At 41.9% G+C, this 18,408-nt stretch overlaps 1 protein-coding gene across 21 annotated transcripts in view; it reads right to left on the bottom strand.

Annotated features, from left to right (window-relative positions):
* Positions 1–18,408, bottom strand: part of mbnl1 (muscleblind-like splicing regulator 1) — a 42,335-nt gene that overhangs the window by 4,384 nt on the left and 19,543 nt on the right. For 5 of the 21 annotated variants that reach the window (XM_080034309.1, XM_080034304.1, XM_080034293.1 and 2 more), the window contains 8 exons: positions 7,668–7,883; positions 7,243–7,464; positions 4,738–4,977; positions 3,727–3,780; positions 2,365–2,518; positions 1,432–1,467; positions 530–618; positions 105–149 (listed from right to left, as the gene is read on the bottom strand). In XM_080034309.1, coding sequence (XP_079890435.1) covers positions 105–149; positions 530–618; positions 1,432–1,467; positions 2,365–2,518; positions 3,727–3,780; positions 4,738–4,977; positions 7,243–7,464; positions 7,668–7,883 — 1,056 coding nt within the window. The remainder of the gene's footprint in view (positions 1–104; positions 150–529; positions 619–1,431; positions 1,468–2,364; positions 2,519–3,726; positions 3,781–4,737; positions 4,978–7,242; positions 7,465–7,667; positions 7,884–18,408) is intronic. The other 16 variants (XM_080034310.1, XM_080034312.1, XM_080034313.1 and 13 more) reach the window with 16 other exon arrangements.

Consider the following 18,408-nt stretch of genomic DNA (forward strand, 5'->3'; position numbering starts at 1 on the left):
AAAAAAAAGAAAAAAGCCAAGCACCAAAGGGCACAGATAGCGACACAATAGCTGTGTGAATGGCTCTTAAAAACATGTGATAGAAAAAACTACTTCATACATACCAATTGCATGTATTCGTTGGCAGACAACTTTGATAAGGAAGAGTCCTCAAAATGGGAAAGGACAAAAATCGAGGTTACAACGAGGACAAACATTAAATGCAATAAATGCAATACAGTATGTTTATTGTTTTCCAGAAAGACAGAAAGATAATCTAAGAAATGTATGAATATTGTGGTTACAGTTCAAATGGACGTAAATGTCTTTAAAACTTGTTACAGTATGATGATAGCAGGTGTACACATGTTAGACACTAGTGTAGGCCAACAAGAAGGAGTATCGCCTTTTACCCAACCCACCCCTCGCTGTGAGACACAAGCATCCCCAGATCGTCCATGTGCATTGAAAGACAGAGATGAGAGATAGAGAGGGAGTGATAGATAGAGGGAGGGAGAGAGAGAGAGACTGAGGTGGTAGAGGTGCAAACCTGATTGGTGGAGGCAGTTGCGTAGGGGCTTGTGGCAGATGTGTTGGCTGCAGACATAGTGACTGGAGTACCACCGTGCATCATGGGAACTTTTTTGGAGGGAAAATCATGTAAGCAAAAAATATACAGAGGAGCAGTGGAGCCACATTCACACCAGGCAAATGAGGGAAGGAGCAGGAGAGAGAGAAAAAGGATAGAGAGAGCGGGAGCCAGGGAGGGATTCGATTTAACTGGTTCCCTTTTCTTCCCTCTGCCGACACTGATAAAAGGTCATGTGATTGAAGGAACTTGATGTGACCCGGAGTGGCTGTGGCAGCAGCAGGGACCTACTTCCACATTTACGTGCATCATTAGTAATACAAGGATCAAGCACCAGATGAGAAGTAACACTACAAATAAAAGTGCTTCAAAATAGAGACCTTTAGGCAGAGGAGATAAGGGGGAAGGTTATAATTGAACTCCCTCAGTCTTTACATTTTTTTAAAGGGTTTGAATAAGTGTCAGGTTAGACCAGCTAAAAGCCAAGTTGAGAACGAGCATGAAAACGAGAGTGGTCAAGCAATATGCAGTTGGTGAACACAGAGGCATTACTAAAGTAAAGGTCAGTCAAATTCATATTATTGAACAGTAACAGCCGTCATAAAGGTAATATACAACATTTAAATATCACTCTTTGTCTTTTTTTATGTGGATTCTTGTTTTTGCAACAATTTAGAAATAATATCTTGACGCGACCATTAAAGTGAGTCTTAGGTCATTCAAATCTAAACATAAATAATACATCACAAAGGATGCTACAAATGCGATATAGTAAATGTACACTGGATGGTTGGGTTTTTCGATGACGTGTGAGTCACAGACATGAGGTTACAGGTAACTGAAGAAGGAAAGCTGGAACCTACCAACGCCGCCTGAAGGTGTCATGCACAATATTGAGGCTGCCCATCATGCAGTGCAACAGGAAGTGGATTGGATAGGGAAGAGAAATCAAAACAGGCCCGTCACAAGGTTCGTTAGAGTGAGGGGGAGAGAGATAAGGTGGGGGAAAAAAAGGTTAATATCTCTCAGACACAGTCATCGGTGATTGGAAAAAAGCGAAGTGGTGATCTCACCATCAGGCTAATCTGTTAGTTCAATGAGGGTGTAAACTTTTGTCTGAAGTGCGATGCATATGGATGTGTAATACAACAGCAGGCTCGGTAATGATTGTAAATATCGGGTATTAAACATTATACACACACTCTAGACAGAAGTGAGGAGCGGCAGAAGCCTGCCGCTTGTTGTCAAACTGAGACCTAAGAAACAATTAACCAACCTATCATCCCAGCCCCAAGTCAAAGCCCCTGCAATGGTATCTCATCAAAATATGAGTGATCACCATAGATAGTAAATAATAGGTGATCACACAATAATCTAATACACTAGAAAAGAAGTTCCGCATGTACTACAAGGAGCAGGTAGCTATGCAGAGTTATATTAAGGCAATTAGTAGGCAGAAAGACATCCTAACCCATTCATTAACACCCAGTGGCCATGCAGAGCCATACAAAGCATACTGCGCACATTTCTTTTGAAGCATTCTTTGCTTCCTCATCTGCACTTTGAGATACAAATGGGCCTGGCCTTGAATGAAATCTACAGCATTTTTGTTAAACTATCTTTGTTAGTTTCCATTGTCTGTCGTCAAACGTTGATAAATAGTCGGGAACATAAACTTCCCTGTACTAAAATCGACCCTCTTTGCCCAACAACCAGACCAGCAGGAGCCGGTTAGACCAATCCAGGCATCCGCTGGGTGGTCAGAGCACTTGTGGTGGTTGCCTTGGGAGCCATACCTGATGGGAGGAAAGCAGCCTGCTGCTGAAACTGCATGTTGGCCAGGGCCTGCTGGTACTGGAGCATGCCGGTGTTAAACATGGCAGAGGCCCCGTTGGCCTTCTCCAGGGCTTGCCGCTTGGGCATGGGAGCCATGACATTAGGGGGGATGCCCTGCCCAGCCAGATGGAGTGAGGTCAGTGAGAAGGAAAAGAAAAGAAAAGAAAAAGATAGAAAAAGAGAGAGAGAGAGGGTGTGTTGGAAAGAGGCAAAAACGGGGAAGAAAACAAAAAAGGTACATACGTTAGAGGACATTTTAGAAACAGCATGTCATCCTTCTTTGTACAACAACAACAACAACAACAACAACAACAATAATATCATCATATCATCAGTAGCAAGCAAGCAGCAGTCTGACACAAGTACTACACAAGCAGGAGCATGGTGCCTACTGGAGCTACTGGCTATCAAGCATTAATATATATATTCATTATTTTATCAGGAAGTTTATTCGCGTTATTAACTTTTTAAAACCTAGGGCTGACTAAGTGCAAAATAAGCAAGCATTAAATATTATAAACAATAAGGCTGCTAACAGGAGGTGGAACAGGTAGGAAGCACAAAGAGAGGGAGGCTGCACTGCTAGCTCCATGATAAACAGTGTAAGCAGTGTTTAAGTGATGGTTCACTCTCAGAAAAATGTCAAAAATGGTCTCAGGCCAAAGGGCGCGAGTCAGATATTGAAAATGTATTCTTCCGGTGTCACCATTCACACAATAGCACACTCGATATGTCGATTTTTTCGTCTCGGGGTGAGGCCATCCTTGAGGTCTGAATATCCGTGACAAGATTTGATGGAGTGAACTATCATTTGAACTGTAGTCATCTGTTACGGTGGGATCACCCCTTTTAAAGACTGTTCCTCTTAGCCCCACCCTTATGACATGCACTTGCGACACATGACATGCACAACATTTGATTGAGCCGCTCCACAACACTGACCACTGACTTAGACGTGAGACTGAAGCCATGCCACCATTCTAGAAAGCTCTACTTCCCTAGCCCTGACTGACTTTGTGTTAAATAGGCTATAGGTGATGAATTGATTGTGGCTCCTTATCACAAATTCCACATTTTGAAATTGTGCTTGAGGTGATTTCTACAAGAAGATAGATAGTTGTTTGGTGTCGGAGGAAAAAACTAAAAACGTGACGGAGAGCCACAATCATTTTATCAAAGGCGAATAATGATAGATCAACAGGAGGAATAAAACAGACATTTGCACAGAGACAACGACAACAAAAATAGCTAGGTAGCTTTGGTTAAAACACTGCTTTACAACAAAGCCACATGCCAAGCTAAAAGGTGAAAGGTCATAGTACCAGGTCAAAGGTTGCGTCGAGGGGTCGCTTCAGTGATTTGACAGCCGACTGAGTCTTAATTAGCAGGCAGCGAGCACATGATGGCAATGGGCCAATGGGGTTCAAGCGCATTAACATAAACCAGCAAGCAGAGGTGCATCATGGGGGCAGCAGTGCAGTTTGGGTATAGGTGAGAAAAAACAAAAACAAATAAAAAAACAAATCATTGGAATGCAATATACAAGGGGATAACAGGACTTAGGCATGCACAGTGTGGACACTAGCTCTACTGCTCAACAGTTAAATGATCATCAATAATCAGTGATAACTACCAATCTACATTAGTCATTGTCACACAAAGACGGATGAATATAGCGATGAAAACATTATTCAGTCATAACTTTAAAGTGCCTCAGTAATTGTATCGGAGAGAAATTGATATGGAGGAACAATGCATTATTATTTACAGGTGCTGCTGCTTGTGAGACAGGACCGAAAGCACAATGGAACCCTTTTTTTTAAATAATTTCAAGAGGAAGAGAAGTAATAGATGGGAAGCACAGTAAAACAATGCTATCACAAAAAAGAAGAGAGAGAGAGAGAGAGAAAGAAAGAGAGAGAAAGAGGAACTGGCTCTCTGCTTGTGATTTGGGATGAGATGAACAAGGAACAAGACCATCATTTTTTTTAGATTAGGAAGAAAAAAAGCTAAGTGCACAGAATGATGAACCATTGTCTGATCCTTCCTCATGTCATCCTGATCTGAGCAGATTTGACCTGACCTGACCTTTAAAAAAATATGACCTGGCAAAAGCAGAAGTGTTTACTCTAACTACAACATACCAACCAGACAATTTGAGACACTTTCAAACATGAATGGTAAAGCCACAGAACATAGTTTAACTTCTAGGTGATTCATAGCCAGTGAGCTCTGCCATACATGTTAAGAACTTCCTTAGTATATATTGGTCTTTAGCCTTAGCTTTGTGGGTTTTTTGAACGAGTGTGAGCGCGCTTGTACAGACTGCTCACCATGGCCGCGGCGGCTGTGGCCTGGTTCACCTGGTGCTGGGCAGCCTTTATTTTGGCCTGCAGGTGGGCAGGAGGGTGGAAGTACTTGCACTTTTCCCGGGAGCAGCGGCCCTTGATGTAGTCCATGCACACCGTCACCGTGTTGTCATTGGTGTCGATCATGGTGCTGTCCGACGGGTGGGCGAAGCGGCAGTCGGTCTCCCCCCGAGAGCAGTTGCCCCTCTGATACTCCCGACACACCTGGAAACACGAACAGGAATAGAAAATAATGATAAAGACCATGGAGGTTACTTTTAAATTAAAGCATTAGAAGCAAGGAAAGCTTATTTATATAGCACAATTCTGACACAAGGCCATTCAAAGTGCTTTACAGGGGCATAAAATACAACAAGATTAGACATAAGAAATTGCATTTAAGAGATAGTAAAAACAAAGAGAAAACATCAAGATTCAAGATTAGCCTACATAACATAGAGAAGAGCGACATAAAGTTGTATTCTATATAAATGCGCACACAGTTTAAGGAATGGTTTCGGCTGCCTTGTTTTTAACCCGAGAGTAAGGAAACAAACTAAAAGTAAAAAAAAATGTGAACTATTCCTTTTGAAATGCATGAGACCTGCAGGCCGATGAATAGATTAAAATGCTTTACAGGATCACTTCCTTCTTGCTGCATAAACAAGATCCGTACAGATACTGGACATGTGAAACTTCCTGTTTAACTAAAACTCCTATACGTGGAGTTCTTGTATTCATATTAAAATGAGGAAGATCCATGCTTTCCATTTTAATACAATAAACCCAGATAGTTTTTTTTTACAAGTAACTACTGATGATGCTGAACTGTGAGTCCCAGACATTTTCAAAGTCTGTATGTGAGACACCAGAGGGCAGCATCTTCTTTTAAATTAGATGTATCATGAACGTATGGGTTTTGCTTATCTGCTACCCCACTCTGCTTCTCTGCTCTGAGTGTGTGTCAGCAGTTTATGGTTGGACTTAGATAAACGTCTGCACCATAAAGACAATGAAGTTAACGGTTGCACTCATAAGTCTTGCTGTTTAATCTTCCTGATGTGTTATAAAAGAGGAAACTAATTCTACAAAATGGTACGCTCTACTAACCACACATAACAGCTTCTTGATGAAGTGCCTTGCATTTACGGGTCTATTGTGCTGTTTAGTGATGTTTTTTTGTGTTTGGAAAAAACATAAAGGGTGCTATGTTGAGAAGAGATATTAAAGGCCTACTTCACCGGTTTGAATATGAAGGTGTATTGAATTCTGAGATCCTATGTAGTATAAATGTGCAAAAAAAATTAAAATCGGTTCATCCTAGCCTGAGAAAAGGCATAAAGAGTGTTTTTTTAACCCTATATTTCTCTTTCTCGTGACATCACAGAAAGAGAAATATAGGGTTAAAAAAAAACGTATTTTGTAAATATTACTGTGATGTCACAGTAAAAGACATCACAGTAATATTTACAAAGTAAGTTTTTTTTAACCCTATATTTCTCTTTCTGTGATGTCACGAGAAAGAGAAATATAGGGTTAAAAAAAACACTCTTTCTGCCTTTTCTCAGGCTAGGATGAACCGATTTAAAAAAAATTGCACATTTATACTACATAGGATCTCAGAATTCAATACACCTTCATATTCAAACCGGTGAAGTAGGCCTTTATGATTACTTAGATATTTCCTTTGCAGCAACAGCAAAGTTCAATTAACAAGGGGGTCAAAATAAAATACACAACAAAGGCTTCTTTCTAGACTCAAAACACTGTAACAATCGTACCACCAGCCATGGTAGAGGGGGAAGACACAATGCTTTCTGCAGCGATAGACCAGAATTCAATGCTGCCACTGCTAAATGTTATGCTTTGAGTAGCGGGGGTTACAGTTCTACTGAGTTTTTTCTCCACAAGAAATAATGTGTTTGCTTTGCTGTAGCTAAACTATGATTGGTGATATTGAAATCATTACTGCTCTTTCAACTCAAATACATATTCTACAAGTTCAGTCTCATCTCTGGTGTTTTTCGAATGGCATTGTGTGGAGCACAATGTGCGAAACCACAAAGTGTGGTGGAACTAGACTAAGCAGGTTAAGTGTGAGCTCTTAACTACAAAGCAACTCTTGGCATCCACTCGACACTATTAACTGATGACATATGACAGTTTATGATTTTCTTTTTTTCTTATTTTAATTTGCTTCTGCTTTGCATAATGGTACCTGCTTTCAATATTACAATTCAGATTCAGAAACTGTTTATGCAAGTCTGGAGGTTTCCGTTATCCATATGCTTGTTAAACCACTTGTGAACAACACAACTCTCATTTACAGGCTCATAAGTATCCTGGGCTAAAGAAACACATCATGAAGTAGAGTTCATTGGAGTTTTCTTGGAGTGGGTTGATTCCCATGCTACATAATGCATCCTCGCCCCCAAAACAAAATATCAAACAAAAAAAATAGTTCTATTCATCATCGGTGTCTTTTTTTACCTCAAGTCTGTCCGTTCTCAGCAGTTTCTGGGCTGCAGCAGCGGCAGAGTTTGGGACTTGGCCGACGTTGGGGCTGGAGGCCATGAGGACTTGGGTGTTGGGCATGATCTCCTGGGGCATCAGGCCTGGTGACATAGGGCTCAGGTAGGGATTAAAGGCTGCCGCTGCAGCTGCTGCCGCGTTGGCATTGCTAGCCAGGCCTGGCGCCATCGAGAACATGGGCTGGACGAGAGCAAAACAAAAAAAGCAGATGAATGAAATGTGTCTGTGGATAAATGTACTGTAAACCACAAACTGGGAGATTTTTCGTACAGGGAAAGAGAGGGGAACTGACGGAGAGAGACACATTTAAAATATTGAAAATACTTAGACAGTGAGGGGAGCTGTATGCATGTGTGAGCTTTTTTACACGTATTTAGTCTCACCATAAGCATCAGCTGTGGTGTGTTCATACGTGTGTGTCCTCTCACCATAGGTGGTAGCTGCGTGCCGGGCATCATGGCATTAGCGAGCTGCATCTGCTGGGCCAGCATGACCATGTTCTTCTGCTGGATGAGGTTGTTCCTGCCATTGATCTCCAGCTGGGTCTTTAGGTGGGCAGGGGGGTGCAGGTACTTGCAGTTCTCCCTAGAACAACGGCCCTGAGGAAGTGACAAAAAGGAACAACTGAGTCAGAATGACTGTGCAAGTCTTTTAGGTTAGGCTGCAGCACTCACATTGGAAATATGATATCTGTGAAAAATGATGCACAAAGGAAAAGTGCTTGGGGGAGTATCTTTCGGTTTGTTGGCCGGTCCAACACTTTGGTCATTGACTGAAATGTCTCAACAACTGTTATAAGGATTGGAACAACATTGTGTACAAGCATTCATTGGTCTCAGCGATGAAACTATAGCACTCTGGCAATCCCCCGACTCTACCACCATGAGGTTGACATGATTGACGTGATTTTAAGTGAAATATTGGATATATTACTGTAAGACTTGGCACAGACATTCAAGTTTCCCTCAGTATGAATTGTAATCTCTGACTTGACCAAACTTTCAATTTGTCCACTATAAAACTACCGTTGTCATTGTGGGCACACACTGCTGTGCGAGTCAGCATTGTCACGCCTAAGCTCAGCCTCATAGCTAGCTTAGCTGACACTTAGCCTTGTTATGAACTCGGTTGTAATCGTATGGAACTCCATCAGTCTTTGCCATCCCTCAATGCAGACAAGTTTAAAGGATAGGCTATATTGAGAATTAACAAATCACAGTCTCCCATGGGAATATGGCAGAATAGAGGCGGATTTAAAACATTAAACTCAAATTCACATTGAGTCTTGGTTGAGTCTAGAACTAATTGTTAACAACTTGCTATTTGTGTCGGTCCCAGCAGGATCTGGTGTGAGTGCTAACCCGAGGAGGTCATGAGTGACACTGTGGTGCTGCTCTCCAGATGTCCAGCCTAGCTACATGTCTAACTGACACTATAAATACTTTCCACTCATATGATCCCTATATAACTTATCAGCAGTCATCCTGAGGTCACACTTAAAACTCTTCGAATGGTTATCTAATACAGGGATCCCTTTTTGTGGCCTGCCCTGAGGAAGAGGTCTGGCACAAACACACACGCACACTTTATCATGCAGACAAGAATGCATACACATTAATTCATGCACGTGGGGGGTCATGTGCATATAGCAGGTGGCAGATATACATCGCGCCAACGGAAAGGACGCACACAAACACGCCCACAGTTTAAGGGAGGGGGGGGGGGAATGTGTATTTACTTACAGCCCTGTGACACAGCTGAGCTGACCAAGAGCTGACAGAGCTGTCCCCACTGGGATTCATCTCTACACCCTGACACAACTTCATAACCCCTTTCCCCTCTCCTTCACTTTCACCGACACTGGAGCAGCAGACAGGTGCGAGGGAAATAGGAGGGGTGGCAGGGGGGGGCAAGCAGACACTTCAATATGTCAGGGGCCCACTTTAAGATATTTAGCGTTGTCCACTTGTCTAGAGTTGCTATCTCAAGTTTTCATTGGCTCTCCTCTTAAAACGTTTTCAGAATGCACACGTACCAACATGGATTGGATTTGGAACAGTAATTCAAATGGCCTACCTGAATTTAATAACCACAGTGTGTTCGATACACCATCAGAGAATCAAAGATACAAGCAGATCAGGAATATATGAAAAGTAAACTGTATATATAACACTGAATCTAATTGTAAGGGGATTGAGGGGTTAACTGACTAAGGGAAAATTCCAGAGAAGCATAACTTTTCAATGCTGAAGCAACATTTGTACAGAAGCTTAGCTTGCATTTAGAACAATTTCTGACACTGACAACACTGATGTGTGTGTGTGTGTGTGTGTGTGTGTGTGTGTGTGTGTGTGTGTGTGTGTGGAAAGGCATGCAGCAAGGGGAGGGTGAGGGAGTGTGTGGACAGATAGAGTGAGTGTGTGAGTTTGACTGTGTGTGCAAAGGGGGCTCCAAAGGCATGAAGGATCATGTTGCGTTCACCCCATATGACCCTGATGTCTGTTGAACCACTGGTTTTAACAGCAGCATAAATGTCATTGTGTTTTAAGGCGGAATTGTAAGGTTTCAGAATGGGACATGTGGGATTCTGCGCAATCATGGGATGAATTTTCTTTTCTTTTAAACAGACAAAAAAGAATAAACCAACACTGGCAGCCATCTTGAAAAAAAATGAGGTCCCAGAAGAGGAAATGTCAGGCTGCATGAGTGGAAGGAGAGCGAGTCATAATGGCTCTATAGCGAGAGCCGGGCTGCGTCAGGGAAATTTAAGAACTTGCAGAAGAGATGATTAGTGGTGGTCATCAAATGTAGGGAGGGAGAGAGAGAGAGAGAAAGAGAGAAAGAGAGAGAGAGGGATAGAGAGAGAAATGGAGACACATATGGAGAGAAGGAGGAGTACGACGCCACCCCTCTCCCATCTTGTTTGTATCTGTTATTGTGACATCAGCAGCCTTGAGGAGCCGCTAGAGACGGTGTCCACGGCAACAGAGCGGCCACACACTCCTGCTCTAACAACACAGTGATTTCTTGGAATCTTGCCGGTTGCTGGCAGGTACGGGAACTCGGCAAAGGATACTGCAGATAGAACGGACCCTGAAAGCCACAGCCACTCCAAGTGTGTGGAGGGCATCCAGTCACTTTCTATCCTTCGTCCTGGCCGTTTATTTTGTGTCTGTGCTGCTAATACAACCATCACATTAGATGAAACATCATTAACATTTCTTTTAATCACAGACCAACTCTTTTGTCTCCATTAAGGGGTTCAAGAGGACAAGGGAATTACAATAATTCATATACCAACAATATCATAAGGTGGTTGTGCAAATACACATTCATTCACAGTGAAAAAATACCTGACAGATTGTGATTAGAGAATAAAACGGATTTGTCACCGCCTCGTGCACCAGAAATAATGAAAACCCTAAAGTGAGAAGCTTCTGACTGATTCATGCACAGCATTAGTTGATTCCCTAATGTTAGTGCAAGTTGACGAGCATAGAGGAGTTACATATTTGTGTCTAAGGATTTATTTTTCAGTTCAATTTTTTTAGTGCTTTTCAGAGCCGCTGCCTTATAGCAGGCATACTATGACAATACATCCTCATGATTTAAGGCCAGAATTCCAATATTATTTAAGATATTACTTAAGAAAATTTGAATGTTGTTTGTTGTTACATAAAAAATAGTACTAATACAAATCACAAAATGAGATACAATTATGCATGAATAATAAGTATAACTATCGAATCGTTTCAGCACTCCTTTTGTAAAATGTTTAATATGAGCTTTTTATTGTTTATTGTATTATTTTTTAAAGACCAATAATAATGAAGCTAAATTACAGAGCCCCATTCTATGTTTACAAGATATAAAATATGATGTTGTTAAAGGGCCAACTTCACAGCAGAGTGAGCGTTGTTTCTTTCCATAACATGCTCCTGCTGCACAAATGAAACTCATCTTGAAAGTACAGTCCAGACTGTGTTTTGGTATTCATCGTGGGAGTCTGTCTTTCTCCCGGTGAGATCAGTCTTGCCACACTACGGGCCAAACAGGGAACAATAATCCCACTGGCTACCGTGCAGTCTGATTGATGATAAATTGTAAAAACATGTCCCACCCTGATCGCTCCCTCTTCTGACCCCCCCATCCACACACCCTGCATTTGTGACTGCGCAGGATTTAAACAAACAATGAACTAATGTTTAAAGAATGTCTGGGTGGGACCGCCTCTCATCCTTTGGAGGAGAAGAGATGAACTACGCAGCAATATGTGTTCATGTGTGTGTGTGTGTGTGTGTGTATGTGCAAGGTAGGGAGAGTCAAAACATTGGGAAGGTGAAGAAAACCTGGCTTCTACTTAAGGCCGAGAATACATTACAATAAGTATAAAATAGGATTTCCTAAGCTTTTTTGACTTGCAACCCCCTAATTCTGTTGGCTTGATATGGTTTAAGGGGCTGCTCCGTTGCTAGGTTATTAACCGACCAGACTGTTTACTGTCCCGAAGGTCAGAACAAAAACACAGAGAAGCTGAATGCAGTTTCGTCATGTCTTGAAAGAGGTCTCACAGCCTCACTTCCAACTAAAAATGGTACTTTTACATTGTATTTCCCTCATTTCAAGTATATCAAATTTCTTATAGTAGAAATGTGTTATTCTGCTTTCCTAGCCTGCAACACATCTCATGACTCCTCAGATCTATCCCATCACCGTATGAAGAATGGCAACACATATACGTATGAATGTGAGAGTCTGTGTATCCTGTATGCCATAATGTTGGAATTGTGTGAATGTAAAATAGAATGTATATGTACATCCCTTCTCATCTTGGCATTGCCCCGGTGTCAGTGGTGTGATGTTGTGGCGTGAAGGCTCAGTTTTGTTAGGGCTCTGGTGTGACGCTACGCTGCCCTCTCCCCCTGCGTTCCAGTGACTTCTGTCCAAACATACACACAGATGAAAGCCCTTTCTCCCTCACCCACACTGTGAATGAACCTTTGTTTTGCCGGAGTGCAGCGGAGACTCAAAGGGCCCGGGCCCAGCGGTTGGTCTCTTTGTCTACTGTGCACTCAAATACAGCATGAAATACATAACACATCCAAGTCCAGTCGGTACGCAGACTATGTGCTGACTATGTCTTGCATGGCGTGCAAACCTGGAATTTCCTGACATTCAGTGAAGTTGAATCTAAATTAACTGGCAAGACCAAAAGACAAAAACACAGAGAATTTTCAGACACGGTGCTGTGGTCTTGTGTTTGGTGCATTTGCAAGCATTATTAGGCTACTAAAAATGCACGCAGCAATTCACAATCAATAACACCCTTCTACAGTAAAGTGCAATTGATTTTCTTTTTCTTTTTTGAGCCACTTAATTCAGCATTAAATTAGCAGTAAAGTTTGTTTTAAAGCCGGTGTAGAAGAAGACATTAGAGATCTACGCAGCGTTGTTTTTCTCGCATTTCTACATCAGACCACAAACAACACATACACACACACACACACACACACACACACACACACACACACACACACACACACACACACACACACACACACACACACACACACACACACACACACACACACACACACACACACACACACACACTCATACCCTTGTGATCATATCTCTATCTCCCTGTTGGGACTCAATGCACACAGTGATCCATGCCGCGCAGCTTAGCGCTCGGGGGAACTGATGTGACCTGCGCAGCTTATGAAGATATGGAGCAAGGGAGGGCGCGTTAATCTATGATAATAGTTACAATTTGCCCCCGGTGACGCATTACCGCCCCGCTACCAAACATCAACGGCAGAGAGAGGAAAGGATTATGGGCCACATCACAACACAGACCACACAGAGCAATCAGGTTAGCCCAAGGAAAGTTTTTAAGAGGATGTTTTCAGTGATATTGGGGGAAATAAATTTGAAGAAATACTGTGAAAACAGGAGATGACAGTAAAGCTTCAGTTTAGGTTCAAACATAAACACATGTACACAGAGGCAGCCGCACAAACCCAACTATTTATACAGACACAAAACAGACACACACAGCAATGAGTTATTCACACTTGAGAGGGTGTTGGTTTTCAGAAATGCCTCAGGTCAGATGTCACGTACACAGGAGCCCTGGATCCAAACTTAGACCTCTGTGTTTTCTTCCCCTGACCCCCCACCCTCACCCCCACCCCCCTCTCTCGCTCTCTCTCTTTCGCAATCTCTTTCCATCTTTTTTTCACACGGCCACACTTTCATGTGACCTTTATTTATGCCAGTTGTTTTTTCTCTACAGTCTCCGGTCGGCGCAGCGCTGCTTCGTCTTTTCAAGCGCACTAACAAGTTTAGTTTTGCACTTTTCATTATCGGCCATATCAGAGCAACAACGCAGGTATCGATTTGAGCAGTGCAGCACTTTAGGAAAGCCATCCAGTGCCTAGCGCAGTTGGAGTGGCGTGATGAGGCGGCCTGGGAGTTTTCATTTAATCATCGAATCATCTCCGAGCTTGGCTTTCCAGTGGGAGAGAGAAAGAAGAGCCACTGTACAGAAAAAATCACAAGGTCCAGGCTGCTGCGAGGCGTCAATATAATGACGCTGTTGTTTCTGAAATGACTGAGGTGTGCTCCTTTCTAATTGCCTCACGGGCTGAGGATCAAAGCCCTACCATTTATCTGGATCAGCCATTACAAAACTGGAAAGATGAGCAATCCAGTGACATGTGATACTCATGCGCCTCATCTCTTTTTTTTTTGGAGTGGGCATTTCTCATTAAAGAACGCCTACAACTCTCCTTATTTATATCTCTTTTATATAGGCTATATGTGTGTGTTGCCATCACTTCAGAATAGCAGCACAAACTTCAAAAGCTGATTTTCCTTTTTATAGGGATTTCACTTCTCTTTTCTTCATCTTCTGCAAACCTCTCTTCAATCGAGGCTGTTCTCCCTTTCGGGCCCTCACAATTACCACTGTTATTATATGCACAGGGTCCATTTCCTTTTCAGTTCTATGACACCTAACCCGGAGACACACCAGAAGATAAAAACTCTCTCCAACAATCACCGAGTAACAATCACCGAGCTGATGATTAATTGGGTTTGCAGCACAAAACAGATTTAATCTGCTATGCATTATGCTAATCAGATCTCACAGACTGTAATCCTATCCAAGGCTCTAATCCCACTGTCGACTGGCCTAATCCTGTTTCTGCGTGCGATTATCTCCCCTGGACTTGGCACTGGCACAAGCCGGATGCTTTTACCCTCCTTCTTGTTTGAGCAGCGACTTTGCCTCACATCAACTATTCTAGTTAGTTCACTCTTGAAAAGTAACAAAAGTGGCATGGGATGATTCTGTTTGTTTCTGAGGCTATGTCACCTGTTCTGAACAGGTTTTCATGTCCTGTGATGAGTTTTGAAAAGCTTCTGAAGGAATGAATATATTTTATTCTTCGGTATTTTATAAGCGCTATTACAAGTTTTGACACAAATAAACTAAGTCTACTAGCAGTTTTCAATAAATCCGTAGTCTGAATCCCATACCCATGAGTGACAGCTGAGAGTATAGCGTCAGGAACCAATGGCGTCTAATGAGATATTCAACCAAAAAATCAGCAGAAAGTCCAGTCAATAAGTCCAGACTTTATAACTGGCAATTAGCTCTCTTCAATAAAAAATTATAAAATATTGAAAGAGTAAGATGTATATAATCATCTGATTTATCGATATCGAGCTAAAATGTAAATAATGTTAAGGAACGCGGTGCAAGTATTGTGAATGCAAATGCCAAGTGTTATCCATGATATATAACGCTATATTTTATGCACCAGGATCAGCACTATACTATGTAGAGTGTGCAGTGCTGCAGTATAATGCAGTGAAAGCAGAGTCCCCAGCAGTCTGTGCATGTCACACAAAACTAATCAGGGATAATTCACTAAATGGAACTCAGGTGGTGCCAGTGTTTCAGGTCAAAAAAGCAAGGACATGTGAAGGATCCTTACGAGCCAAAAATGGTGACATCATCTGTTAGCATGCTGATGATGATGATGATGTGTTTAGCTTTAGCGCTGACTTCTTTCACCTTCTCAAGAGTTTTGGCTCAGTCGGTGTCCCGCAAGAAAACGGGTAAGTTTTACCATTTCAAGGTTATATGCTTCGCAGAGTTTAGTGACGCACTTTTCAGTGATGAGAGGGAAAAAGGAGAAAGTAATTAATGGCAGTGCCGAGGTTTTTGACAGGTCCAGACACTGTGATCCTGAGAAGGAATGTGTGGTTGAAAAAAAGAAAAAAACACACGAGATAGACGCAGATAAAGCAATTAAGCAAAAAAAAAATTAAAAATTGATAAGACAGCTGTCTTGTATGTTTTTTCTTGTTGGGGAGAAATCCTTTCACCACGCACCACCAGCGAGCATTCTCTCAGCTCAGCTCTCCTCTTTCAGGTTTTGGCATTTAAACATAGAGACATAGAGAGGAGCTGGGCGAACCCGACTGATGGATCTAACAGCTGAAGAGAGGGAGGGGCAGCGTGAAAAAAGGTGCTGAGGGAGTTGAGTCTAAGTGAGTGGCTGTGCCCTCCGGCTCCTCTCTCACCTGGCTAATGGCAGGATAATAATGGCTGAGCTGCATTATGCGGCTTTCAAAGAAGTAGAGAAGACGACAAGAGAGAGAGAGAGAGAGAGAGAGAGAGAGAGAGAGAGAGAGAGAGAGAGAGGGAGAGAGAGGGAAACAGGATTATTGGAGATGATGGATGCATGGAGGAAAAGTCTGTCAGGCTGGAAGGTGCATTGGTATTAAAACTATTTTACCCCTTATCATCCAGTTTTCCCCTCAACTAGCTGTCCAGGTTTAAACTCCGAAGATTTCCATTAAAATTAAAATACATTTTTGATACTTTTTTTTCTGGTTTCAAATGTAATAATCACCTCTTTAAATATATATATTTTTTAAATTAGTGACTGAGTCTGCCAATCTTGGTCGACCTATGCATGAGAGATTCACAGGAAAAACACTATGCATTCATGTAAGCCGAGAAATATGTTGTGTTTGTCACCGCGGTAAACGCTAACCATGAACAACCATAGACAAAGGTTCTTTTTGACATTTGTTGTCTGTTAAAAACAATGAGTGCAAGCCTGCATATTATATGGAACTTGCTGTTACCAAGGCAACCGAATCAAAGAGGACTGAAGTTGGAAAAAAGGTTGAAAAAAAAAAAATCTGCTACATTTCACTCTGTATGATTTGATCATATTCTGCGGTGGCTTGGTCAGGCTCTCCTTTGTGGCTAAATGATGATTGAAATTGAAGACTCCACGTTTATCTACCTGCAACCCCATATGGATATAGATGGAAAAACATGTATTTTACTTGCATCTACTACATATTGTGAGATGTATGCATTGCAGTTCAATATTGCATACACATACTAAATCTAAATTCAGCCTGATGTATTTAGATATATTTATAACTTTGAGGTTAAAAGTGCTGAAGACAGAAATGTTTTCTTGCTTAAAGCTCCCATATTGTGCAAATGCACTTTTCCGATGTTTTTGAACATAATTATGGGTCTACGGTGTGCCTACAGACTGCCAAAGTATCAAAAAAAGAAAGCTCTCTCCTTTTCTCACTCTCCCCTTTTCTGAAACCCTGCACCTCTCCACCCAATATACTCCAGTCAGAATTCTCCCCGTTTCTGACGTCAAAAACTGGAAAGCCAGAAGCTTCCACTGTGTAGTCCACCCCCCTATTTCTTATTGGTCCACGGCCCGAAATCCTCTCAAAACATATTCCTTCACCCCCATGTTGTTTGCTTGTTGCTAAGCGACAAGATGCCTGTAGTACGGCAAAACATGATGAATGTTGCATAATCCACTAATTTATCTTAACCACAGCAGCCTCGTTTTTAATAACACAACGGATAGGAAGCTAACAGGACAAAGGATTGGAAGGTATACTGAAGAAGTCTGACTTTGAAGATAATCTTTTCACTGATTTTAGTGGTATTGTTAGCAGCTAGCTCCCGAGCTAGCTTTGCAGTAGCCACCATCTTTTGCAGCATTTTTATTGTGAACATGCCGTTTCCATTAGCGTGTGGCTGTCAGTGCATCTGTATGAACATAGTCTTTCATGTAGACAAGGATAGGTCATGTCAAACTGTTCAAAGTGCGTTACTAGCACTAGACTTGGTTCTTCTCATGGGTAGGCTAAACCTAACTGTGCTAACAGGCTATACGTCATCATTGTTTACAAACAGACAGAGGGCGAGGCGTATCTGGCTTCGCTTCCAAACAGGGGGCGGGGGGAGCTCAAAGATTGTATATTTACGAGGGGAGCTGCAGCTCTTTTTAAAAAATAGGCCATTGTGAGATTAGCTGAACATCAGCATAGTACTATAAATTATCTGAAAGTTTTTTTCAGCAAACAATTGAAGAAAAACGTATTAGGGACCACTAAGACTATATAATATGGTGTATAATAGAACCGAAAAGTGTATAATATGGGAGCTTTAATACTGCAAGATTGACCGAAACCATATCCTTAGGCCTGACATTCCTATGTCACATTCCTATGTTTTGATATTACCCATTAGGATGGATTCCTTTCTACAGTATGAGTGGATAGAAATATCTTTACTTTTGAAATCTCAAAAATAAACGCTAATGTTTTCTCTGCTGTTAGTACTCCGTCTTTCAAAGTTGCTTGGATATCTACACTTTTGTCACCAAAGATCCCTCGAATCTAATACGTAAATCCCCTAATGCAAACCAAGTTACATCATCAGTATTAGAAATCTATGGGAATGTGAGTTTTATGGTATGGTGGTCTGTATGTCAACGAGACAGGCGCAGACAGAGAGAGAGGGAGAGAGAGAGAGAGAGAGAGAGAGCAGATAAGTAATCATTGTATCAGTGTTGTTATGAAGGGGCCCAGTGTGATGGAGGGACAGGGACGGTTGACACTGAGAAGAAAAGACAGGCTGTTTGTTGCTTATCTTCCGTCACATAAGCTCACAGAGAAGACGCACAGCCGCACTGATCTGACAAGGATTCACACACACCATGGCATGAGCAGACCAAAGAATGTCACTGTGTATGTGTGGGTAACTGTGTGTGTGTG

Source organism: Ammodytes marinus, assembly GCF_949987685.1.
Source record: "Ammodytes marinus genome assembly, chromosome: 9".
NCBI classification, from domain to species: Eukaryota; Metazoa; Chordata; class Actinopteri; order Uranoscopiformes; family Ammodytidae; genus Ammodytes; species Ammodytes marinus.